Source organism: Manis javanica, chromosome 16 (assembly GCF_040802235.1).
Source record: "Manis javanica isolate MJ-LG chromosome 16, MJ_LKY, whole genome shotgun sequence".
In the NCBI taxonomy this organism is placed as follows: Eukaryota; Metazoa; Chordata; class Mammalia; order Pholidota; family Manidae; genus Manis; species Manis javanica.
Genome location: NC_133171.1, coordinates 66,556,543 through 66,582,183, shown reverse-complemented (window position 1 = coordinate 66,582,183; position 25,641 = coordinate 66,556,543). Strand labels below are relative to the sequence as shown.

Here is a 25,641-nt window from a genome sequence, read left to right as displayed (position 1 = left end):
CCAGCTCCCTTGAACCACAGCAAATTTTTATCTCTTAAGCAAACATCTGTTGTGCATTTATCATAAATACCACCTGAGACTATAAATGTGGCAAGGTTTTATTCTGAGGTGGTAATATGGATTTTCCCCCATTAAATGATAACTCTAACTGTCTGGGGACAGTCCTTTTGCTGTTATTTTTAACTGGAGGACTGGAGCTGAGTCACTAAGAGCATGCCTCTGATCCCACTGCCTTTTCTCCACAGAGTGCATGGCGGAGGTGCACCCCAGGTCTCGGGCTCCCAGCTGAACCCACTCACTTCCGGGCCCTGAGTGGCTCCTGTTTGCTGTCCTGGGCAGCTGACTCTGACTATTGATAAGAATTTGAATCCTGAGGGACACTGAGATGGAAAATGAGACACAGCCATAGGACAAAGAAGAAAGGAGGCTGGCTTGGGCAAATTTTGTGATAGTGATGAATGCTGTTACTATTACCATGCCCTTCATAGCAGTTCTAAAACAATAAGGGACCTAAAAATAGCAAAAACCACACAGATCAGGAGGTTTATGGATTGCATGGGGGTTGGAGGCTGTCTTGCCAATGGCTTTCAGCCCCGGGAAAGTTCTATAGATTCAATATGACCAAAGAAATTGACAGCAAAATGTTCTTGGGATGAAAGAGTTATACCCAACTTTATTTCCAGGTGGCAGGTCAGTCACTAGAATCCAATTCACTCAGGAAGCTGGTCTCTGCCTCTGGGCCCCTGTCTGCACAGCCATTCTGCACAGCCGTCCTCTGGGTTTCTGTCCTCAGCGCTGCAACCACTCCAGCCTCTGCTCTGCTCTCCTGCAGCCTTGCAGCCCTGCCACCGTGTCATGCCCAGAGCACTGGGCAGAGCTCTTTATATAGAGTCAACAGCCATGTATTGCCCACAGGCATGCAGTGAGCTAGTCAACCAGAGCAAGGTGAGAATCCTGGCCACAGGAACTCTCATTTTATCCACAGAGGCAAAAGTGGAACAATCTCAAGTCAGACTCTGTGAACTGACCCTTTTCAGCCTTCCTGATTTTAGATACTCTGTGCTGAGGTCACAAAATAGTTTACTGGATTAATAACGTGTCCCTTCTTTTCATTGCTTTGAAAGAAGGGTATTTTTCTTACCATCTCCCCTCCATTTTAGAACAAGCTGAGCACAAAAGATAAGGGCAATTTCACCTATCTCCTCCCCAAGACTTACAGGGCCTGCCTCCCAATGTAGTTTCACTTCTGAGTTTAGACTGTTCAGAGTTAACTTCCTTGCTCTGGACTCAGGAAGTGGCATATGGGAGGGGACTAGCAGCAGATCTGTGACTGTCAGCTGTGTGGTGAAGGTAGAAGCAACAGTCCTTCCAGGTTTATTCGGTGGAGGGATGTGATATATGTGAGTGTGGTTTGGGGAGGTAGTGGGAGGCAGGCTATGTTTCTTGATAACAGAGACACTCAAATTCTGGGAATGGTCAGAACTTTGTTTTATAGTTCTCACTCGCTGTCTGCTTTCTTTTTCACCAGACTCCATGCCATAGCTCAGAAGATACAGGATGTGAGGTGAGTGAAGGCCCAGGACAGGCACTCTTGTGCCTCAGAGGAGGGGAGATCCTTCTCCCAGGAGCACAGCACCCCTGGAAGAGAGGAGTTTATTGTATCCCTTGGGGAAATAACTTGCCAAGGAATGGAAGTCTCCAGAAGAAATTCTCTATGGTGCCAAAAGACTGGCCCTGGCTATTTAGAGGGAAATAGCTTATCTAGTAACTTTAGTTGAATCCTGCTTTTAATTCAGGTACTGTCAGTTTAAAGATAAGGTCAATCTCCAAACTTCCTCCTGCCTCTGCTCCCCACCCCAACAAACTGCCAGAAGGGAGAGCAGGGCCAGGGCCAGGGCCCTGCAGCCGCTGCCACGGTGTACTCCTGCTGACTCCTCCACACTCTCTGGTTGTCAGGTCCTTCCTGGGGGGCTCTGGGAGTCCAGTACCCAGGATCCCACATAGACCTGGCATTCCTCATCTGCTTCTCACCTCCCCCACTCCTGGGTTCTGAAAGTTCTCTGTCTTCCCATCACCCTGAGAGACAAGTCCTGGTTTGAAGCAGAGATAGTCCCCTTTCTAGTTCTAGAAGCTCTGTTCCCCAGGACCAATCCTTCTTTTCTCAGCTCTCTTTCCAATTCTCTTTCCCTGAGGTCTGGGAGGACAACAAAAGGGCAAACTTGTTCTTCTGGTTCTCTTACTTACTTTCATTATCATCCTGATTGGATCTCCACTGAGATTTTATTAACCTGGAGTCTTGTTCTTTGTGGGTGGGAGTCAGGGTAGAGAGAGCCGTGGCTGGGTTTGAGTAGAGTCAAATTTGTCTCAATAAAATCCTTCATAAACTACCCAATTACCTAAGCATTACCACCAGCTTCAAAGAAATAATTCTGGTACTAATTATTCTTGATTTTCATTAGAGTGGGGAAAAACACTCCCCTGTGAGTTTGCTCTCTTGCTGCTTGTGAGGAAGCAGGCCTCACGTCTCTCTCTCTCTCTCTGCACTTGGTCCAGAAAACTTCCTGCAATGATGGAATGTTCTGTGTCTGGGCCATTATGTAGCCACTGGCCACCTGTGGCTATTAAGCAATTAAAATGTGACTTGTGGGCCTAAGAAACTAAATTTTAAATTCAATTGAATTTTAATTAATTTTTATTGAGGTACATATAATCAAAGCCACAGAATTTTAGTGTGCAGCTCAATACATTCTGACATGTGTATACACTTACATGATCATCACCTAGATCATATCAAATGTTGCTAATTTTAATTAATTTAAATTTGAGTGGCCACATGTGATAGTTACTACCATATTCCACAACATGGCTCTTTTATGAATCTTCTGAATTCCAATCTATTTCTTCTCTCTAGAGAAAAGACTTCAAGACTTGTAGAGGCCAGTGGAAGCCAGTGTATCAGACAGAAGGTCTGGTGACCTGTGTTTCCATCACTGGGGAAAAGTTCTGGTTGCTTCATCTCTGCCTCTAGATCCCAAATTGGTGCTTTTCAGGAAAAGCCATGGCCTCAGCCAGAGTCACCAAGAAGATGAGAGAGGAAGCCACTTGCTCTATTTGCCTGCAGCTGATGGCTGAGCCAGTGAGCATTAGCTGTGGACACAGCTACTGCCGCTTGTGCACCACAAATTACCTTGAGAACCTACGCTACAATCAACCATGGCAGGAGACGTTCTTCTGTCCTCAGTGTAGGGCTCCATTTCAGATGGCTAGTCTACGGCCCAACAAGCAGCTGGGAAGTCTCATTGAAGTCATCAAGGATATAGGTCACCAAATGTCATGTGAGGAGCATGGAGAGCAGCTCCACCTGTTCTGTGAAGATGAGGGCCAGCTCATTTGCTGGCGCTGTGAGCGGGCACCGCAGCACAGAGGGCATACCACGGTGCTTGTCGAAGACGTGTGGCAAGGCTACAAGGTGAGTATGTGGGCCAGAGGGCCTTAGCAAGTTCCCAGTCTCATGCTACTCCCTGAGTCTTGAGATTATTTAGCCTGTGTCTTGCCAGTGGATTTCAGCCCCAGGCAAGTTCGCTATGGGTTCAGTGTAACCAAAGGAATCGACAGCAAAACGTTCTTGGGGTGAAAGGGTTTATTACCTGGCTTGTTCTCCAGCAGTAGGTCAAGCACTAGCGTCTCTACCTCCACCCAGAGCACTGGGCCGAGCTCTCTATATAGCGCAATAATAGCTTATTGCCCACAGGTGTGGAAGCAGCAGCTCAGCAACAGGCCAGTTACATCATCAGGTGGTTTAAGTTCAGTGAGGATCCTGGCCATAGGAACCCCAACTTCCCCACAGCCTGAAACCCAAAATAATGGTCCTGTGTAAAGAAAATGGATGTTCCTGTGGCCAGTATCCTCACCTGACACTGATACATTTGCTCACTGCGCATATGCAGTGCTTGCAGGCGCAGGCTTGCCCATGTGTTGGTAGTTAGATATTACTGACTATATAAAGTGCTCTGCTGGGCGCTCTGAGGCTGCTGGGAAGTGGAGAGGCCTGGAGACAGAGATTGGCTTGTTGCATGCAGACTGCCCTGGAGGTGGGTGGGATTCTAGCGCTCAACCTGCAACCCAAGAATTAAGTTGTATGTAAACCCTTTCACCCCAAGAATGTTCCATTGTCATTTATCCCGTCTCACTGAATCCAGAGTAAACTTGCCCAGGGCTGAAACTCTCTGGCAAAACATCCTGAAATACAGTTTTCATAATGCCATTCTTCTGAAAATAAGTTTATGATGCATCCTCACTGCACCAAGCCCTGAGTGTCCATCCTGATCTTCAGTGGGATAATTGGACTGTCGCCCCCATCCACTCTTGCTATGATGAACTTCTCCCTGCTTTCCAATGCCACTTGCTGCTCATTTTATGGCTTCACACTGTGGATGTAATTTGAGAAGCCACAATGTGCAAGACTATGTGACAAAGTCTGAAAACACAGGGGACAAAAACACATCATGTCTTAGATATCCTGCAGTCTAGTAGGTAAGACGAAGACAAGCCAACAGAAAAGAAGGCCTAGAGCTGCCTGATTTGGGCAGTGGGGAGGTGCACTAAGGGGTGGGGAGTGGTTCCCGAGGAACTTCCCCAGAAATAACCATTATATAGAGTATGGAGAAAACAAGGCCCAGACAGAGAGGACCACATGTGCAAACGCACAGCCATGGGAGTTTCCCTGACCTGCTGTAACCAGGCCAGGGGTGTGTATAGGGAAAAGCTGGTGATGGCATAGGAAAGGAAGGGCCCGAGCCCAGAACCTGGCTATTAACTCAGGTTCTTAATCCCAGCCCAGAGTACCACTGGCCACCTTGAAGGGGTGGGAGGGGGAGGGGAGAGGCAGAGAGTTCATCTGCAGAGTGAAGATTCAGGCTGACATTGAAAAGAGCATTTTGGCACTGATAAGAGGAACATCAAGGAGTAAAATTCAGACTATTCCTATAACAAAGGAGAAGGGGGCAGTTTCAAGCAGGATTCAGGAAGGGGAGCTGAAGGATTTGGAAATGATTGTCAGAGAGGATGAAGTGGAGGGAGAGGTTTCAGGGAACTCCTAAGTTTCTAACTGAAAAGCATTAAGGGAATGCTGCCCTGTGCTGTGGTGGGATGAAGGAGTGGGCACAGTTCTGCTGCCTGATTCCTTCTCTGCCCTGCCTAGATTTGAGAAAAATGTTTGTCTCCACTGTGGGGCTCCTTGTTCCCTCCTGCCTTGAGGTGGAGGTGGTCTTGTATTAAGGTTCTGGGTCCTCTGTCTAGCAAGGGCAAAACAGTCTTTTGCTAAGAAGTTCCATAGAACCCTTTCCTGAGAGCACTCAAGAATTAAAAAGTGTACTTTCTGGATTTGTAGGAAACAGGAACCAATTATTTTCGTATTGACCACAACTAGCATGTGGGTCAGCTTATGCTTGTTTCCATGAATGTGTGAGAAACTATTTTGAAAACTAACTTAAAAGCTTGATATGGATACTAAACCATTTTAAATTGGTTTCAGGTTACCATTCTTCAAAAGATATCCAAGCTCTGTCCTCACTGTTTCTAATAACTTCAGCTGGCATCTGATCTTTCCTTCCTGACTCACATAATATATACAAAGTTTCATGTGTGTGTGCCAAACACTCTGGCACTGGTTATGTGTAGTTCAGCAAGTTATTTTATAAAAATATCCTTTGTGCAATATTTGCCCAGTAAAATGGTTGTGGTGGGTATAAGTCAGGCTTGGCACTGGCAGATTAGGTTGGAATCACAGCTCAGTCACCGACCAGCTATAGTGCCTTGGCAAGTTATTTAACTCCTTCCTAAATCTCAGTTTCTACAAGCACAGAAATTATATTAAAAATCCTACCAACTGCTCAGGGTTACTAAGGGTGTCAAATATGTTACTGCACACACAGCCCTCAGTGTATTTCTTGGCAAAGCAAAGGTATTCCATAAATATTCAGGGTTATTCTAATAGTCTTGATGGCCTGAGATTCCTCTTAAGTGCCTGATGAAGAGTTGTTGAATTGAATAAACTCTATTCACCCATTTTTTCCTTCAGGAGAAGCTCCAGAAAGCTGTGACAAAACTGAGGCAACTGGAAGAGGAATGTGTGAATCTGAAGGCATTCACAACACAACAAATAACTGAATGGAATGTAAGAATTTCAGTTTATTTTTCTCAAGTTATTTTCCATCCTAGATCTTGTGCATAGGGGATGACTGGGCAAAGCACAATGATAGTTTAGTCTCACTAAACCAGACCAGATAGAAGAAACCCAGAGAAGAAACCATTATTTGTTTTTATGCCCCTAATCATCTACATCTATGAGAATTTATCTCCACCTCCTTCAACCTTTCAATAGTAATTGGCTAGGAATCCCAATAACTCAGTCAGGAGAGGCAAATTTGGTATGCCTGTTTACCTAGAGGCATCTCTTTGACTGTGTTTCAAATTTTAAATACCTCAAAGTACCTTCCTGGTTTTAAGGCTTACCCAAGTTACCTTGGCACACTTACCACAGTACAGGGTATGGCTCTCAGCCTTGCAAGTTCAGAAAACAACTTTTTTGAGCACTAAGAATCACTCCAGATTGATATTCATATTACTTAAGCTAATGAGGCTGATAAAGGAAATCAACTTGATTTATAAGGAGGATCATAACTGTTGCAAGAACACTTGCAATTGCAGACTATGGGGTCTCTAAGGCGATTTCCTCGGCTGACTGGGTCCCCATGATCAGAAAGGCATCATTTATAGAAACGTTTATGTAATCCATCAGCTGGCAGTCAAATCACCTGGGCCAGTGAGCCATTTTGCCTCTTTCATGGTTCTCTTCCAACCTCTGCCCTGATCCTTTGCATGCAGATATTAAACTTGAACTCTCAGGGGACATTCTTACTTCCCTCATTTCCGCAGTCTTGGATTGAGGGAGGATCTTGATTATAACTAAATACACCAGTGACTTTCTACCACAGCATCACAGGCATTGAAACACTGCATGCATTGAGAAAGCACTGATGGAAATTGCAATTCTATATCTTCCTAATTGAAACCTGTGTTCCACAAGATAGTATCATTTGGTTTCTATCACTTACACATAAAGATGATTAAGTGGACCCTGGGTTGGTGGGGTGAACATTTCTCAGTAAACTGTTATAAAAGCCTTCTACCCAGACCTCCTGCTGAGAATCATGGACTCTCCTACTGGCCTGGTTGTCTCAAAGTCCAGTCCTGGTGATGTTCATTATAAGCTTTTACTTCAAGAAATCCCTTCAGCCTGAGAGATACCTTCTTACATCCCAAATAAAAACTTGTTTTTATCTGTATACCTGATGTGTTTGACCTTGGCCTTAGTTCCATGATTGAATTATCTAGCACCTCTGCCCCTTCTTTCTCCTGACTCTTGGTTGAAGAAGAAGAAAATCAATCAGGTGACTATAGAGAATTGTGACAACCTCTCCCACATCTGAGTGCCTGCCTCCCAGGCATGATTCTGTAGCAAGGAATCTGGGATATTTCTTCCAGCTCAAATGACTGAGGGAAAAATATGTCATTGTAGCTGAGCAAACTTTCTTTTGGGTATGTGTGTGTTATAATACACATAACATAAAATTTACCATTTTAACTATGAAGGTCAGTGGCATTAAATACTTTCACAATTTTGTGCAGCCATCACCACCATCCATCTCCAGAACTTTTTCATAATCCCATACTGAAACTCTTTGCCCATTAAACAATAATTTCCTATTCCTTTCTCCTCCCTGTATGTCTGGGGAAAAGAAATCCTGGGGCAAAGTGCCTCTAAAAAATGAAATCAGTCAAAGGGAGAAATAAAGTTTAAAATCTGTTTATTGCCTACAAACTGCAGTCCAGGGCCTTCTCTTTTTCCTGCTCCAGCAGAAGCAAAAGCGGCCCTCCCCTCCCCTCTTGGGTACAGATAAGCCTTCCTTGCCCAGGTAATTACCCATTGACATGGAGATGAACTTCTCTCCACCCCTGAGGAATGATGCAAATGCACTAAAGCCATACTTCTTTCCACCTCTGAATGCCTATTGATATGCAGATGTACTAAAGCCAGGTGAGGTATTCTGGAAATGTTACAATTTTACCCACACTCCCAAAGCCTGGTAACCACTATGCTGCTTTCTGTCTCTATGAATTTGACTACTTTAGGTACCTCATGTAAGTGGAATCATGCAATATTTGTCCTTTTGTTTTTGGTATATGTCACTTAGCATAATGTCTTCAAGATTCATCCATGTTGTAGCATCTGTCAGAGTTTCATTCCTTTTTATGGCTGAATGGTACTCCCTTACATCTATATACCACATCCTATTTATTGATGGACATTTGGTTTGTTTTTGAGAATACTTTCTTGCCTCTAGGAGAAGATTGAGACTCAGAGACAAAAAATCCAGTCTGACTTTAAGAATATCCAGAACTTCCTACATGAAGAGGAGAAGTATTACCTATGGAGACTGGAGGAAGAAAAAGAACAGACTCTGATGCGACTGAGGAACAATGAGGCCACTTTGGGACAGAAGAGCCATGAAATCCAGAGCCACATCCTGGAATTAGAAGAGAAATGTCAGGGCTCAGCTCAGAAATTGCTGCAGGTGAGGCTGTGCATGAGGAGGAAGGGAAAACACTCATGAGCTATTAAGAGGAGAATGGTGAGAAAGGTTGGGAAGATGGGCAAGGCCTGCTGCCTCACTCAAAAGTGGCACATTCATGTGGGGAATCTAAACTATTGTTTCTTTTAGATACACATCAGTATGTGCAGGGTGCTCTCCACTAGTCTATAGGGTGCCTTTATGTGAATCAGAAAAGTACACCTGCTCCACAGAGATACGGTGGGTTCCTTGGCCAAATGGAACCATGGGATAACTTTCGCTACCGTTTGCCTCTGTTCATATGCACAGTACCTGGGCTGTCAAACTATCTCCTGAAATACTCCTCCAGAAGACTGGTGGGGGATTGTAAGTCCAGGGAGAGGAAATCCCGGGGCAAAATACCTCTAAAAACTGAAATCAGACAAAGGGAGAAATAAAGTTTAAAATCCATTTATTGCTTACAAACTGCAGTCCAGGGCTGTTTCTCTCTCCTGCTCTGGCAGAAGCAAACAAAAAAGGACCTTCCTCTCACCCATAAGGTACAGATAAGCCCTCCCTTGCCCAGATAACTACCCATTGATATGGAAATGAACTCTCCACCCCTGAGGAATGATGCAAAAGCACTAAAGCCATACTTCTTCCATCTCTGAACGCCTATTGATATGCAGATGTACTAAACCCAGGCAAGATATTCTGGGAATATTACAATTTTACCCACAGGGGTATAGTGGGGAAGCTAGAAGGAGTAATAACTTTTTCCCTGGTTTGCTTGTAAGGACCCTGCAGAGCTCTTAGGCCTTTCAGCCACCTGAAGGAGCTAGCCCATTAAGATAAACTGCTCCTGGAGCTGTTTTTTCTGGTTCCCTCTAGCAGAAATGGAGGTTGCACTGTAAGGTTGAGAATGTAGCATGACTGCTCCACCCCCATGCAACATTGGCTGCCACCAGCTTAGTGGCCAGGCTCCCTGGGGCTAGGTGTTTGGATTCACCACTAAGGACCTTGGTGATCTCTAAGATGAGCTCACTTTGAGGGACATTAGGTCACTGAAAGCAAGTGTTGCCAGAGAGAGCATGGACAAGCTCTTGGCGAATCCCCGAAGCAGCCCACAAGCTGATTTGAGTGCAGATACTGCAGCTCCCCAAGATCCCAGCAAGAAAGATAACAGGCTTGGAGATTGATAAACTTCCTGAAATGCTGAAAATTCCAGGGAAAGCCAGCATGGGAATCATTCTGTCTGAGTATCCATTGATATCTACGGATGGGGTCCTATTCATTTCATTTCTTTGGAGGAAGTGTTTATAAAGAATAGACCCACGTGCTAAGCCCCATAAAAAACTAATGTTCCCACTCTCACCTTTTGTCTTTGTTCCTATACAGGATGTGAAAAACACTTTGAGCAGGTGAGTCCTGTATGAATGCAGGAGGGAAGGGGTATGACTATATAGAGCTGAATGAATGGATCACTGAAGTATCTGGTCTCTGCTTGTTCTAGGAGTTGGGCTGTAAAACTGGAAACACCAGAGGCCCTCTCTTTGGAGATTCACACTGTGTGCAATGTTTCTGAGCTTTATTTTGATGTGAAGAAAATGTTAAGGAGCTACCAAGGTATGTGAAGAATCCCTAAATGCTGCGAATGGAAGGCACCTCAAGTGGTAACCAAGTGCACCACCTGTCCCTGGGCAGGCTCAAGCCAGAGAGGTTGTTTAGGTCTTTCAATGGAGCTGTCATTCTCCTTTGTTAGTATGCTCCAGTGCTTAGACAAGAACATTGCCTAGTGGTTATCTGTGCAGACCCTTCAAATTCCTGCTCTCCTATTTATTAGCTGTGTCATCCCAAGCAAATAACCTCCTCAGCTTCCCTGGTTAAAAAATGAATGTACAGTTTCTACTTCATTGGGTTGTCATGGAAAAGAAATATGTCAACATGTGTAAAGCTCTTATCACAGTATCTGGAACATAATGCTTATTGGTAATATTTCAGTCTACTCTTAGAGCAATGCAAGAAAAGTAGGTGAGTATTATGGACTGTAGTTTAACTTCTTTTTGGGCCTTGGCCCGTAACACAGATAGTAAATGTTAAACCATAATGATAACCAAATTTTACCAGTTCTAAAACCTGAGCTTCCTGCTCCCTTGACTGCCTTAATCAGTGCTTGCTATATTTCCATAATCTCTTATCCACAATTGCAAAATTCAAAAAGCTCTAAAAACTGGAAGTATGTTTAACGTGTTTGCTGCAAAATTAGACCTAACCTACATGATTTGGTGGCTGCCTTAATTACCCAGTGCTGTAAACAAAGTTAGCAGCTTTAAAGAACACATGCATAATATCCCCATAAGTTTGGTGAGTCAGAAATCTTGGTACAGCTTAGTTGGGTCTTTTTCTTAGGGTCTTACAAGGCTGCAATTAAGGTGTTGACCATGCTGTGTTTTCAGATGGAGGCTAGACTGAGGAAGAACCTTTTCCAAGCTCATTCATGCTGTTGGCAGAATCATTTCTTTATGGTTATGAAACAGGGCCATGGGTTTTTGCTGGTTGTTGGCTGGATGTTGTCCTTACCTTCTAGAAGCTACCTATTAGCTCCTTGCACATGGGCTTCCCAACAAAGCCAATTATATCTTCAAAGTGAGCTCAGGAGGGACTCTTTAGAGCAAATCTGCTGGCAAGATGGAGTCCTATATAATGAAATGTAACCATAGGAGTCATATCCCATCATTTTTGCCATATTCTGCTGGTCAGAGGCCAATAAAGACGCAGTACATATTCCATCTATACCTGAGAAAACCTGTTTATTAATTGTTGGGCTCTATATATATCTGTTAGATTGGGCTTGTTGGGTTGTTCAAATCTTCCATATCCTTAATTTTTATTTTGTCTGCCTGGTCTATCAGTTATGGAGAAGAGAATGTTAAAATGTCTCATGATAATTGTAGAGTTGTTAATTTATCCTTGCAATTCTCTTATTTTTGCTTTGTATATTTTAAAGGTATATTATTAGTGCATGTATGTTTAGAGCTGTGATATCTTCCTAGTGGAGTGTACATTTTTATTTATTAATAATAATACTTAATAATATATTGACAATATATTTGAGGGCAATGGTCCTTATATTACAAATCTTTGCAAAACCAGAAATACAATCAGAAGCAGATCAAGGCCCACCTATAGCTGTTAACTAGATCATCCTCAACTCCTAAGACAGGAAAAAAAGAAAAGAGGCCTTTAAAAATACAAACAGCTATAGAAGCACCATAGCTCAAAATCAAGCCTACAGCTTCCATAAAGGTGCATGCCAGGGACAAACACAAATCTTAAGTGTCTTCTCCATGAGTATCAATAACTGTAATGTCTCTGTCTGGGTCTGATCAAATATGTCCATATATGTGTGATATTTTTCTACCTCTGGATGGTATTGCTATAATTAATTTTGAAGAGCTCTGTTTAACTGGTTTGAAATATGTGCTGATAAGTTAAACATTTCTAAATCTCAGAAATATATAGATACCAACCCAAATGTTTCTCAAGTTCATGTGATCTATGATCATTTTCAGTAAATAAAAGCTAGCTTAAGTTTGTTGCTTTAATAAAATGGACATGTCTTTAGAATTATCACCATTAAGTACACTTTTATTCTACCTAGGTTTATTAAGTATAAGCTCATGTTATCTCTGCTACAAAATTGTCAACAAAAACTTGGTATGCTACAACCTTTACTTAAAAGTAGCTTCCAAAATCTTTTTGGTAACCTGAAACCTTAAGGTCTTGCTAAGTTAAACTAAATGGTGTGGGAATTGATTGAATATCCAGATCATTTCCAGTAAGATGAAATTCTGAAACCTTAATTGCTAAACAAGTTTAAGCTTATCTACATTTATCTCCTTACTATAGAGAAACTAATGATATATTCTGGGTCAGTTGGTAAATTTGTTTGAGCTTTATTGAAAAATTGTACTGTGAAGAAATGCATGTTTTAGGAATTATGAAATGCATTAATATATTTGCCAATCTAAAGAATGGTGGGATAATAAACAATTCATAATTTCTTGCTGCTTAGCTTTCACCAGAAATTAAGGTCTCTAGAAGCTAAGGATTCAGTAAGTGTGATTAAAGCCACTAGAAACAATAAGGGGAACATCACGGAATGCAAGAAAAGTTAGATGTATGCTTTGGTAAAAGAAGGAATGAGTAATGGAAATGCATTTTTTTGTCGTTGTTGTTGAAAAAAAAAGAAAGTAATTTTGTCCTAACACTGAGGGGTTGGTTATCTAAAGAGGAACAATGCAGGACAAAATCTGAATGTAAAAAAAAAAAAAGTTGTAGAAGGTCTAGGAAAAGGAATCTTGGGAAAGGAATTTTAATGTCTGATTGAGCTGGCTAAGATTAAAATGAATTTATTTAAAATTGATTTTAATATCAAAATAACCTGGTGCAAAATTAAAATTTGCTTTTCTCTTTATTAAAAAGACCAAGTTTTCTTGGACTTTTGGTCTGCTTATGATAACAAGAAATTGTAAAGGGTTTTTCTTTGCCCTTAAAATAATTGCCTAAAAAACAAAATCCTATGTTTTATCAAAATAGTTTCCTGTGTTTCACAGTATCTTTATCATCAGTTCTTTGATTTCTTAAGAAAACTGAGACTTTTTAACATTAAAAGAGCTAGGTTTTCCTAAAAACTATGTAACCTTCTATATTTGCCTGTGAAGTCTTAATTGTCACTGGTTAAATAGGTAACTAAGTATTGTTTCACAGTGATCCTATTCAGCCAAGTGTTAAAAAAAGCAATCCAAATGGTCTATTTTTTCTTTTTTTTAATTAAGGTATCATTGATATACACTCTCATGAAGGTTTCACAAGAAAAACAATGTGGTTATTACATTCACCCTTATTATTGAGTCCCCCCATACCCCATTGCAGTCACTGCCCATCAGTGTAGTAAGATGCCACAGAGTCCCTATTTGTCTTCTCTGAGCTACACTGTCTTCCCCATGACCTCACAAACACCATGTGCACCAATCATGATACCCCACAATCCCCTTCTCTCTTCCTCTCCGCCTACCCTCCCCCACCCCTCCCCTTTGGTAACCACTAGTCCCTTCTTGGAGTCTCTGAGTCTGCTGCTATTTTGTTCCTTCAGTTTTGCTTCATTGTTATACTCTACAAATGAGGGAAATCATTTGGTATTTGTCTTTCTCTGCCTGGCTTATTTCACTGAGCATAACACCCTGCAGCTCCATCTATGTTGTTGCAAATGGTAATATTTGTTCTCTTCTTATGGCTGAATAGTATTCCATTGTGTATATGTACCACCTCTTCTTTATCCATTCATCTACTGGTGGACACTTGGGTTGCTTCCATATATTGGCTATTGTAAATAGTGCTGCTATAAACATAGGGGTGCATATGTCCTTTTGAACCTGGGAAGTTGTATTCTTTGGGTAAATTCCTAGGAGTGGAATTCCTGGATCAATGGTATTTCTGTTTTTAGTTTTCTGAGGAAACTCCATGTTGCTTTCCACAATGGTTGAACTAGTTTACATTTCCACCAGCAGTGTATGAGGGTTCCCCTTTCTCCACATCCTCACAAGCATTTGTTGTTCCTAGTCTTTTGGATGTTGGCCATCCTAACTGGTGTGAGGTGATATCTCATTGTGGTTTTAATTTGCATTTCCCTGATAATTAGAGATGTGGAGCATCTTTTCATGTGTTTGTTGGCCATCTGAATTTCTTATTTGGAGAAGTGTCTGTTCATATCCTCCACCCATTTTTAATAGGGTTATTTGCTTTTTGGATGTTGAGGCATGTGAGTTATTTATATATTTTAGATGTTAACCCCTTTTCAGATATGTCATTTACAAATATATTCTCCCATATTGTAGGATGCCTTTTTGTTCTGTTTATGGTGTCCTTTGCTGTACAGAAGATTTTTAGCTTGATGTAGTTCCATTTGTTCATTTTTGCTTTTGTTTCCCTTGCCCAAGGAGATACATTCAGGAAAAAGTTGCTCATGTATATATTCAAGAGATTTTCACCTATGTTTACTTCTAAGAGTTTTATGGTTTCATGACTTACATTCAGGTCTTTGATCCATTTTGAGTTGACTTTTGGGTATGGGGTTAAACAATAATCCAGTTTCATTCTCTTGCATGTAGCTGTCCAGTTTTGCTAACACCAGTTGTTGAAGAGGCTGTCATTTCCCCATTGTATATCCATGGCTCTTTTATCAGATATTAATTGGCCATATATGCTTGGGTTTATATCTGGGCTCTCTAGTCTGTTACATTGGTCTATTGTTCTGTTCTTGTGCCAGTACCAAATTGTTTTGATTACTGTGGCATTGTAGTAGAGCTTGAAATTGGGGAGCATAATTCCCCCAGCCTTATTCTTCCTTCTGAGATTGCTATCACTATACAGGGTCTTTTGTGGTTCCACATGAAATTTGCTCTAGTTCGTTGAAGAATACAATTGGTATTTTCATGGGGATTGCATTGAATCTATAGATTGCTTTAGGCAGGATACCCATTTTAACAATATTAATTCTTCCTATCCATGAGCATGGGATGTGTTTCCATTTACTGGTATCTTCTTTAATTTCTCTCATGAGTATCTTGTAGTTTTGAGAGCATAGGTCTTTCATTTACTTGGTAAGGTTAATTCTTAGGTATTTAATTCTTTGTGATGCAATTGTGAATGGAATTGTATTCTTGATTTCTCCTTCTGCTAGTTCATCATTAGTGTACAGGAATGCAACAGATTTCTGTGTATTAATTTTATATCCTGCAACTTTGCTGAATTCAAATATTAGATCTAATAGTTTTGGAATGGATTCTTTAGGGTTTTTATGTACAATATCATGTCATCTGCAAACAGGAACAGATTTTCTTCCTTGCCATTCTGGATGCCTTTTATTTCTTTGTGTTGTCTAACTGCTGTGGCTAGAACCTCCAAAATTATGTTGAATAAAACTGGGGAGAGTGGGTATCCTTGTCTTGTTCCCCATCTTGGTATGAAATTGGATACGAAGATGGGGAAAAAGCTTTCAGCTTCTCACTGTTAAGTATGATGTTGACTGTGGGTTTGTCATATATGGCCTTTATTATGTTGAGATACTTGCCCTCTATTCCCATTTTGTTGAGAGATTTTATTATAAATGTATGTTGAATTTTGCAAATGCTTTTTCTGCATCTACGGAGATGATCAGATGGTTTTGGTCCTTCTTTTTGTTGATGTGGTGGATGGTGCTGATGGATTTTCAAATGTTATACCATCCTTGTATCCGTGGAATAAATCCTACTTGGTCATGGCGTATGATCCTCTTGATGTATTTTTGAATTCGGTTTGCTAATATTTTGAGTATTTTTGTATCTATGTTCATCAGGGATATTGGTCTGTAATTTTTGTGTGGTGTCTGCCTGGTTTTAGAATTAGAATGATGCTAGCCTCATAGAATGAGTTTGGGAGTATTCCCCCCTCTTCTACTTTTTGGAAAACTTTAAGGAGGGTGGGTATTAGGTCTTCACTAAATGTTTGATAAAATTGAGCAGTAAAACCATCTGGTCCAGGAGTTTTGTTCTTTGGTAGTTTTTTGATTACCAATTCAATTTCTTTGCTGGTAATTGGTTTATTCAGATTTTGTTTCTTCCTTGGTCAGCTTTGGAAGGTTGTATTTTTCTAGAAAGTTGTCCATTTCTTCTAGGTTATCCAGTTTGTTACCATATAATTTTTCATAGTATTCTCTCATAATTGTTTGTATTTCTGTAGTGTCCATAGTGATTTTTTCCTCTCTGATTTCTGATTCTGTTTATGTGTGTACACTCTCTTTTTTTCTTGATAAGTCTGGCTAGGGGTTTATCTATTTTGTTTATTTTCTTGAACAACCAGCTCTTGCTTTCATTGATTCTATTGTTTTATTCTTCTCAATTTTATTTATTTCTGCTCTAATCTTTATTATGTCCCTCCTTCTATTGACTTTGGACCTCATTTGTTCTTTTTCTGGTTTCATTAATTGTGAGTTTAGACTGTTCATATGGGGTTGTTCTTCCTGAGGTAGGCCTGTATTGCAATATACGTCCCTCTTAGCACAGACTTCACTGTGTCCCACAGATTTTGTGGTGTTGAATTATTTTTGTCATTTGTCTCCATATATTGCTTGATCTCTGTTTTTATTTGGTCATCGATCCATTGGTTATTTAGGACCATGTTGTTAAGCCTCCCTGTGTTTGTGGGATTTTTCATTTTCTTTGCATAATTTATTTCTAGTTTCATACTTTTGTGATCTGAGAAGCTGGTTGGTACAATTTCAATCTTTTTAAGTTTACCAAGGCTCTTTTGGTGGCCTAGTTTATTATCTATTCTTGAAAATGTTCCATGTGCACTTGAGAAGAATGTGTATTCTGCTGCTTTTGGGTGTAGAGTTCTGTAGATGTCTGTTAGGTCCATCTGTTCTAATGTGTTGTTCAGTGCCTGTGTCCTTACTTATTCTGTCTGGCTGATCTGTTCTTTGGAGTGAGTGGTCTGGTGAAGTCTCCTAAAATGAATGAATTGCGTTCTATTTCCCTCTATAATTATGTTAGTATTTGTTTCACATATGTAGGTGCTCCTGTGTTGGGTGCATAGGTATTTATAATAGTTATATATTCTTGTTGGATTGACTCCTTTATGATTATTTAATGTCCTTCTTTGTCTCTTGTGACTTTGTTTTGAAGTCTATTTTGTCTGATACAAGTACTGCAACTCCTGCTTTTTTCTCCCTATTATTTGCATGAGATATCTTTTCCCATCCCTTCAGTTTTAGTCTGTGTATGTCTTTGGGTTTAAAATGAGTCTCTTGTAGGCAGCATATAGGTGGGTCTTGTTTTTTTATCCATTCAGTGACTCTATGTCTTTTGATTGGTGCATTCAGACCATTTACATTTAGGGTGATTATGGATAAGCATGTACTTATTGCCATTGCAGGCTTTAGATTCATGATTACCAAAGGTTCAAGGTTAACTTCCTTACTATCTAAGGGTTTAACTTAACTCACTTAGTATGCTATTACAAACACAATCTAAAGATCTTTTTTTTCTCCTCTTTTTTCTTCCTCCTCAATTCTTTATATATTAGGTATCATAATCTATACTCTGTCTATCCCTTGACTGACTTTGGGGTAGTTGATTTTATTTTGCATTTGCTTAGTAACTAACTGTTCTACTTTCTTTACTGAGGGTTTATTACATCTGGTGACAGCTATTTAGCCTTAGGAACACTTCCATCTATAGCAGTCCCTCCAAAATACACTGAAGAGGTGGTTTGTGGGAAGTAAATTCTATCAGCTTTTGCTTATTGTGGGAGGTAAATTCTCTTAGCTTTGCTTATGTGAAAATTGTTTAATTCCTCCTTCAAATTTAAATGATAACCTTGCTGGGTAGAGTATTCTTGGTTTGAGGCCTTTCTGTTTCATTGCATTAAATTTATCATGCCAGTCCTTTCTGGCCTGTAAGGTTTCTGTTGAGAATTCCGATGATAGCCTGATGGGTTTTTCTTTGTATGTGAATTTTTTTCTCTCTCTAGCTCCTTTTAAAAGTCTGTCCTTATCCTTGATATTTGTCATTTTAATTATCGTATGTCTTGGTGTTGTCTTCCTTGGGTTCCTTGTGTTGGGAGATCTGTGCACCTCCATGGCCTGAGAGACTATCTCCTTCCCCAGACTGGGGAAATTTTCAGCAATTACCTCCTCAAAGACACTTTCTATCCCTTTTTCTCTCTCTTCTTCTTCTGTTAACTTATAATGCAAATATTATTCCACTTGGATTGGTCACACAATTCTCTCAATATTCTTTCATTTCTAGAGATCCTTTTTTCTCTGTGTGCCTTAGCTTCTTTGTATTCCTCTTTTCTAATTTCTATTCCATTTACCATCTCCTCTACTACATCTAATCTGCTTTTAAATCTCTCCATTGTATGTTTCATTTCAGATATGGAATTTCTTAATGATTGAGTCTCTGTCCTAAATTTGTCCCTGAGTTCTTGAATATTTTTCTGTACCTGCATGAGCATGTTTATGATTTTTGTTTTGAACTCTCTTTGAGGAAGACTAGTGAGTTCAGTTTCACTTGGGTCTTTTTCTTGTGTTTGTGAGATTTTGGGTTGAACCAGGTTTTTTTTGACAGTTCATATTTAAATATGGCGCCCTCTAGTGCCCAGAAGCTCTAGTCTCTGGAGCTGCCCAGCCCCTGGAGTGATGTCGGGCATTACAGGGAAGCAGCGCTGGTGCCTGGGGAGGAAAGAGCTGTTTCCTGCCTCCTGGCTGCTATGCCTGTCTCCACTGTCAGAACCAGTGGGTGGAGCACACAGGTGTAAGACTCTGTGCTTTGTGTTTGTAGCTGCCATAGGCAGGGCCTCCCTCTGGCTAGCTGGACAGCTGGACAGGGACTGCCAGTTTGTGACCCAGGGCCCGCAGGCCATGATTTTATGCTCAGCAGGCTGTGTATCATAGTGGGGGGCCTCAGAGCTGAGTAGCCAGCCAGGGGAATAGAGTGCCTGAAGCTCCTGAAAGTTCCCAATCTGCTGGGCAGAGCAAGCCCAGACAATCTTGTTCACCTCTCCCTTCTCCCAAACAGCAAGCTCTGTGCAATCCCTGCCCCTTCAGCAGCCCTCTTGCTGGTAGGAAGCCTCTCAGACCACTTACCTTTCCTTTTTCCTGGAGCAGCCAGATGTGGATCCCTGTCCTCCACAAATGGCTGGAATCCCCATCTCTCCAAGTATTCCACCTGTCTTAGCTTTCCAACCCCACTAATCTCCATAGCACCATGCAATGTAGGTTTGTGTTCCCAAAGCAGATCTCCAGGGCTGGGAGTTCAGTAGTCCTAGGCTTCCACCCCCTCCCCGCTCTGTTTCTCCTCCTCCTGCTGGTGAGCTGGGGTGGGAGAAGGGCTTGGTCCCGCCGGATCAAGGCTTTGGTACATTACCCTATTTCGTGAGGTCTGCTCTGTTCTCCAGGTATATGCAGTCTGGTGCAGCCTTCTTTCCTGGTGCTCTTTTAGGATTAGTTGTATTAACTACATGTTCACATTATATGTGGTTATGGGAAGAGTTCTCTGTCTCTCTTATCAGGCCGCCATCTTTAATCTCCTAGCTTCTAAGATCCAAAAGGGTCTATTTTTAATACTTTTGACAAACTTACCCAAATCAAATTCTAAATTCTTAAACTAATTAGACTTATTTATTAAACTTACATGGGAAGCATTGTTGAATAAGAAGTAATACTAAGTCTTCTTGTTGTATTTGTTTAGGTATATAAATGTTCTAGAAATCATGTGGAATTCCTAGATATCTGATATGTCCTGGTATGATGTTATCACTTGCAAGTATTCTCTTATCTTCTGAAATTGCTGTCATCAAAATTGAGTTTCCCACTGAAAGAACTAAACCTGATCCCCAGGGAAATGCCCCAGCTGACTCATGAAAAGGCCACAATAACAGTCTATAAAAATTATGGTGCCTGTAGATACAGTCCATTCTGCTTCTACAAGAAAAAAAAAGACCCTTTCTGCCAGACATTTGCCACTCTGATATCCTTGCAAATTGATAGTAGTCTACTCCTCAGTCTGAGAAATTAAGATGCACTAACAATGATTGTAAAGTCAATAGGCAGTGAGGGCTTTGGGAAACCCTAGACAGCTGCTTGGTCCTTCCTGTCTCCCTGGCAAATTGTTTTACCCCCTTCCTCTGAACCTTTTGAACACCTGCAGCTGGACTTCATTCACCTGCTACCTAGTGTGGGTCATCAATATGTTCTTGTTACTGTATGCATGTTTCTGGATGTGTTGAGGTTTTCCCTGTTTGCCATGCCACTGTCACCTCTGTGGCTAAAATACTGTTACAAAAAATTATACCTACCTGGAAACCCCTTCCACTCTATACAGTGATAGGAAAACTCATTTTACTGGACAAATTGTTTAGCAAGTATGTGTCATCTAGCTAATATTACAACATTTTCATTGCACATACCATCTATAATCTTTCTGGGTTAGTAAAAAGAATAAATGGAATTATAAAGACTCCACCACACTTACAGAAGTCTTAAAATTTTCTTGGTCAAAAAACCTTACCTATAATTCTTTTGAATCTGAGGTCCACTCCTTTTGAAAAACATTAGCTTTCCCCTTTTTGAAATCGTAACAGAAATACCTATGCATCTTTCCACTGTGGCCTTAGACTCTTTAGTTATAAAAGGGGGAATCCTTACTTAACTGCCAAGAGCTTATTAAAGCTATTAATAAAAATCACTCTTTAATAAAACACTATTTTTACCATAGCAAGAAGAGTGACTTTCCATCCCACAGAATCCAACCTGGAGATTTTGTGAACTAGAAAAGACACCTCTGCAAAAGTTCTTTACAAGCCCAATGTAAAGGTCTATTCCAAGTACTTCTTCTGAATCCCTGTGCAGCCAATCTCTATGGCATTCTCTCCCGGATCCATGTTTCTTCCCTAAAAATGTAGCCCATCTAAATGGCCTATCACTCCCATTTCCATTCTCAAACTCCACCTGACTAGGAAGAGAAGCTGCTGACATCCTGAAGTTGACTGCTTCTACCCAAGAGTCTGGACCAGGCCTGTATATCCTGAAGGATTCAAAATCACCCCAATCTATATTCCTTCTATTTCCTTTCCTGTTACCTTTCTTAACACTAAATTTGGGCAATCAGGCTACAGAAATCTAAAGCCCAAGCACCATCATAAAATTTTTTTTGATTTGTTTGATTGAGCTACTGCTGTTACAAAAATAAGGGCCCTGAGTGTTCTAACCCTGATTTGGGGGAGATATTAAAATGATTTGGGGTTCATGGATTAGCAATCTTACAGAATTTATTTGTTGCCCTATTTTGAATTTTGCTTGGTGTATTTTATCTGAACTTTGTACTTGTTCTTCCCAATTATGTAAGTCTAGGAACCAAACCTCAACCAACATTATGCTTGTTCAACAGATTGAATTAGCCACCTATACCTTTCCAGAAGATACTCTTTGAAAGGAAAAATTTTAAGTTACCTGAGGAGAGTAACTGATGATTCTCTCTCTTCCTCACCCTGTTGTTGCCCATAATTGGCCTGGGATTTCTTATCTCATTCTTTATAAATTTCCTCCTCTGTGGGACATGACTTCCTAGGAATGAGCCTTCCTAGCAATGTAGAACAACACCCTGAACATAAAAGGTCTATTTTAAACATACTTAAATTCACAACAGACATTCATCAGTGATGATTTCTGAGAAATATTTTGATGAAAAGGAGGAAATGATAAGGAAAAATTCTGAATTGTCCTAAATTAAGTGACATAAGGGCCAGAGAATGAGGGAAAGAGACAAGGGAAAGTCATCAGTCAATAGCCAAGGGGTATAATTAACCAGAAACTCCATGTTCTTTGATGAAGTCATTTCAACAATCATCTAGATACCCGTGAACAGTATCTGACCATCATCAACAACCAATCCACAAGCCTGTGGACTACCACCTATCCCAGGACTTTCCCGGTTTGCATTAGCCTGCCTTCCTTATCTGTAGCTAATGTAAATTTAAAGAATGTTCTTTCCTTGAGGCCCCTTAGAAATGTCCCTTGTTTCTTGAGTCTGGTGGACAAGTTGTTTCTGTTAACTAGCCTGGCTACAGGTGAAGCAGAATCTTCCTGTCTTAGGACTCAGTCCATTTTCTGGCTAGCATCTGTAATAGCTCAATAAGTCCTTTTATTTCAGAGATCTCCTGGTCTCTAGAGTTTTTTATTTGTGAGGGTAGTCAGCAAGCAACAGTGAAACACCCAGGGCTAGGAATAAGCAGGAAGCCATCATCTCCGCAAGCCTCAGTGGCAGGTGGAGGGAGCTAGAACTACAGGAGAGTATGAACAGAAGCACAGAAATGCAGACTCTCCAACTCATAGCCAGCTGGAAGAGACTTGGGGTACTAAATACTTCAAACTATGCTTCTTTTTACCCTATGGTCTCCTCTAGTGCTTCTCATTGGCTTTGGAGAGGATACTAACCATGTCAACTCTGGTTAATTCGGGTCCTTGGCTTCTCTGAGTGACTAAGATGATGATGATGATGAAGATGATGATATTATTATTATTATTGTTATTACTACTATCATTTAAAGGGCACTTGCCATATTCTAGGAATTTTACCAAGCACCAAGCATACGTGAGCTCAATCCTCCCCACCATTCCTTGTGACATATATGATTTCTCTTTTATCGTTAACAAAACTGAGGCTCTGAGAATGACTTGGCTGAGTTCACATAGCTAGTAAGAAACAACACTTGGATTTGAACACAGGCTGGCTTTATTTAAAATAAACTGTACTCTCAGCAACAAAAAATGTCTTTTTTTTCCCCCAGTCAGTGTGACTCTGGATCCAGATACAGCCCATCACGAACTGCTTCTGTCCGAGGATCGGAGACAAGTCACTCGTGGATACCCCCAGGAGAATCTTGATGCTTCTTCTAGGAGATTTAGTGCCTTGCCTTGTATCTTGGGCTGTGAAGGCTTCACTTCAGGAAGACATTACTTTGAAGTGGATGTGGGAGAAGGAATTGGGTGGGATTTAGGAGTCTGTTTGGAAAATGTGCCAAGGGGCATAGGCATCAAACAGAAGCCTCAGTCTGGATTCTGGGCCATCAGACTGTGCAAAAAGAAAGGCTATGTGGCACTTACCTCTCCTCTAACATCCCTTCAACTGAGGGAGCATCCCTTGGTTGTGGGGGTTTTTCTGGATTTTGACGTAGGATTTGTATCCTTTTATAACATGACTACTGGCTCCCACATCTTCACATTCCCGAAGGCCTCCTTCCCTGATACTCTCCGGCCCTATTTCCAGGTTTATCAATATTCTCCTTTGTTCCTGCCTTCCCCAGATGAGTAAGGAAAGAAGTAAAGTCTCTTTGGCTTAAATAGCATAGAAAATATAATGTAAATCCTGTGAGGTCAGAAATGTGGTCTGTTTTCTTCACTGCTATTTCCTAGAACAGTGCTGGTTTTTTGATGGGTCCTTAATGAACCTGCATTGAATAGGTGCATATAATAACTCTAAAAATTCCACATATGGTCAGCTTGAGCTGGGGGAAGCAAGATAATAGCAATGATCATGCTCTCCATTCCTCTTTAATGAGTCCAGATTTGCAAAATCCCCTGGGTGACCAATAAGGTGACCCAGAGATCAGGAGGTCTAAGTTTTTCAATTTGTTTGATGCCTTTCAAACTCGGGTGGGGTTGAAGGGAAAGCTGCAGCTGCCTCTGCCAACTGAAGAAAAGAGCAGGAAAATCAAAATAGCAGTGACTCTGTTAACCACTGACATGTTGATCAATTATCAGAGCCATAGCCCTTTATGATGTAGTAGGTGCAAAAAGCTACCAGATCCACTGAGCCCTGCCTAGGCAATAAGCAAGTGAAGTGTGAGAGAAGAGTTCAAATTGGCTTACAGTGAGATGTTTCAAATGAGAAAGAGATTAGAAATAAAAGGTGATTTTCATGGGGGTCCCAGTACTGGAAAATAAGTTTATCATTTCCAGACTGTGCTAGAGCCTGCTATCTTGAAATATTTAAAGATCTCAGCAAATAGTTTTTGCTGGCATAATTGTTGGCAGTTTTCAGGTATGATCAGGTAGGCCTTAACTATACATGGGTTTTGAAAAGTACACTCCATGTCAGACCTAAATTATTATACCTGAACTGGCTAAGGACAAGACTGTGGTGAAGTCAGCCAAGACACAAAGAACATTAATAATGACCAAAAAATGTCATGAACTTGCTAAATGCTGTAATAATTTATAGTTTATATAAAAATTGGTGTTTATTGATATTGTTGATATCGTGGTCCTCATCTTTCTAGGAATAGGGGAAATGAAGCAAAAGAGTTATTTTTGTATGTCAGAGGCATAGCTGGTCCTCCATCTCCACCCAGAGGAAGATACAAGAGGTCAGACCATCACCCACAATCCCCAGCATGAGAAGTTCTCCTAGTCACACTGATAGAGGCTGGGTTTAGCTAGAAAGTGAAGGATAACAGAATATTCCACCCCCAAAACTACCACTTTGGTGTAAGAATTATTTTGAGTTGAAAGCAACTGAGACAAAACAGGTATGAGAAAAGCCCTCTGTCTTCCTCCTATTCACCCAGAAGAAGGACATATATTTGTAAAGGTGTCCCCCCACCTCTTTACCAGGAAAAACAGATAAAAATCACCATAGACAATTCTAGCCCCTTGTCAGTCCAGAGACAGCACTAGTGGAATCTACATAACAAATATTGCTAGAACTAGCCTTTATCTACCATTACCTCCCCATATTTGTCCCCTAGAAAGCTGTTTTCCTTTGTCCTATCACCTCTCTAAAAATTTATTGTTCCAAAGTCTCATCACTCCTTTGAGTTATTCATCTTTGAGTGGTCCCACATGTATGCATGATGCACATGTGTCTGGGAAAAACTCCCTGTTTCTCCTTTATTCTCTCACTACTACCACACTCACAACACTTCACTTTACTTCTAAAAACAGGTATGTGGGTTTTTTTCCCCATATGAAGATGGGTGTCCTACAATTCAATTCAATTCAATCCTGACATTAACTGGTGTTAGAGCAGACCCCACAGACTGTGCCAACCCTCCTACTCCCAAGTTGCTTCTGATGGACCTGCTTTTACTTGGAGGTTCCCAGGACCCCCTCTTCAGGTTCAATCATGTATTAGAACTGTTCACAGAACTCAGAGAAACACTTTGTTTATTATAAAGCATACAGATGAACAGCTAAATGATACATAAGATGAGATCCAGAAAGGTCCCTAGCAGAGGTATGTCACCCTCCCAGCACATGGATGTGTTCACCAATCTAGAAGCTCTCTGTACCTTATACTTTGGGGATTTCTATGGAGGCCTGATCATGTATGCAGGATCAACCATTAACTCAATCTTTATCTCTCTTCCCTTCCCAGAGGATTGGAAGTGGTGCTAAAAGTTCCAAGCTTCTAATCATGGCTTGGTCTTT

At 40.9% G+C, this 25,641-nt stretch overlaps 2 protein-coding genes across 3 annotated transcripts in view; one reads left to right on the top strand and one right to left on the bottom strand.

Moving 5' to 3' along the window:
* SLC17A2 (solute carrier family 17 member 2) overlaps positions 1-25,641 on the bottom strand; it is an 85,740-nt gene that overhangs the window by 46,153 nt on the left and 13,946 nt on the right. The window lies entirely within an intron of this gene.
* Positions 1,289-23,945, top strand: TRIM38 (tripartite motif containing 38). Of its 2 annotated transcripts, XM_017673839.3 has the most exons (8): positions 1,289-1,400; positions 1,529-1,564; positions 2,912-3,469; positions 6,080-6,175; positions 8,406-8,636; positions 10,011-10,033; positions 10,126-10,238; positions 23,001-23,945. In XM_017673839.3, the coding sequence occupies exons 3-8, from the start codon at positions 3,059-3,061 to the stop codon at positions 23,522-23,524; spliced, it is 1,398 nt and encodes a 465-aa protein (XP_017529328.1). In that variant the 5' UTR covers positions 1,289-1,400; positions 1,529-1,564; positions 2,912-3,058; the 3' UTR covers positions 23,525-23,945. The 2 variants fall into 2 exon arrangements, with proteins under 2 accessions (XP_017529328.1, XP_036854404.1); XM_036998509.2 differs by lacking the exon at positions 1,529-1,564.

What these genes read in the sequence shown, in the direction of transcription:
- TRIM38 (XM_036998509.2), top strand. Translation starts at nt 3,059, where the DNA reads ATGGCCTCAGCCAGAGTCACCAAGAAGATGAGAGAGGAAGCCACTTGC. An exon ending in AACAAATAACTGAATGGAAT is followed by an intron (nt 6,176 to 8,405) that starts GTAAGAATTTCA and finishes TCTTGCCTCTAG; the next exon opens with GAGAAGATTGAGACTCAGAG. An exon ending in CAGCTCAGAAATTGCTGCAG is followed by an intron (nt 8,637 to 10,010) that starts GTGAGGCTGTGC and finishes GTTCCTATACAG; the next exon opens with GATGTGAAAAACACTTTGAG.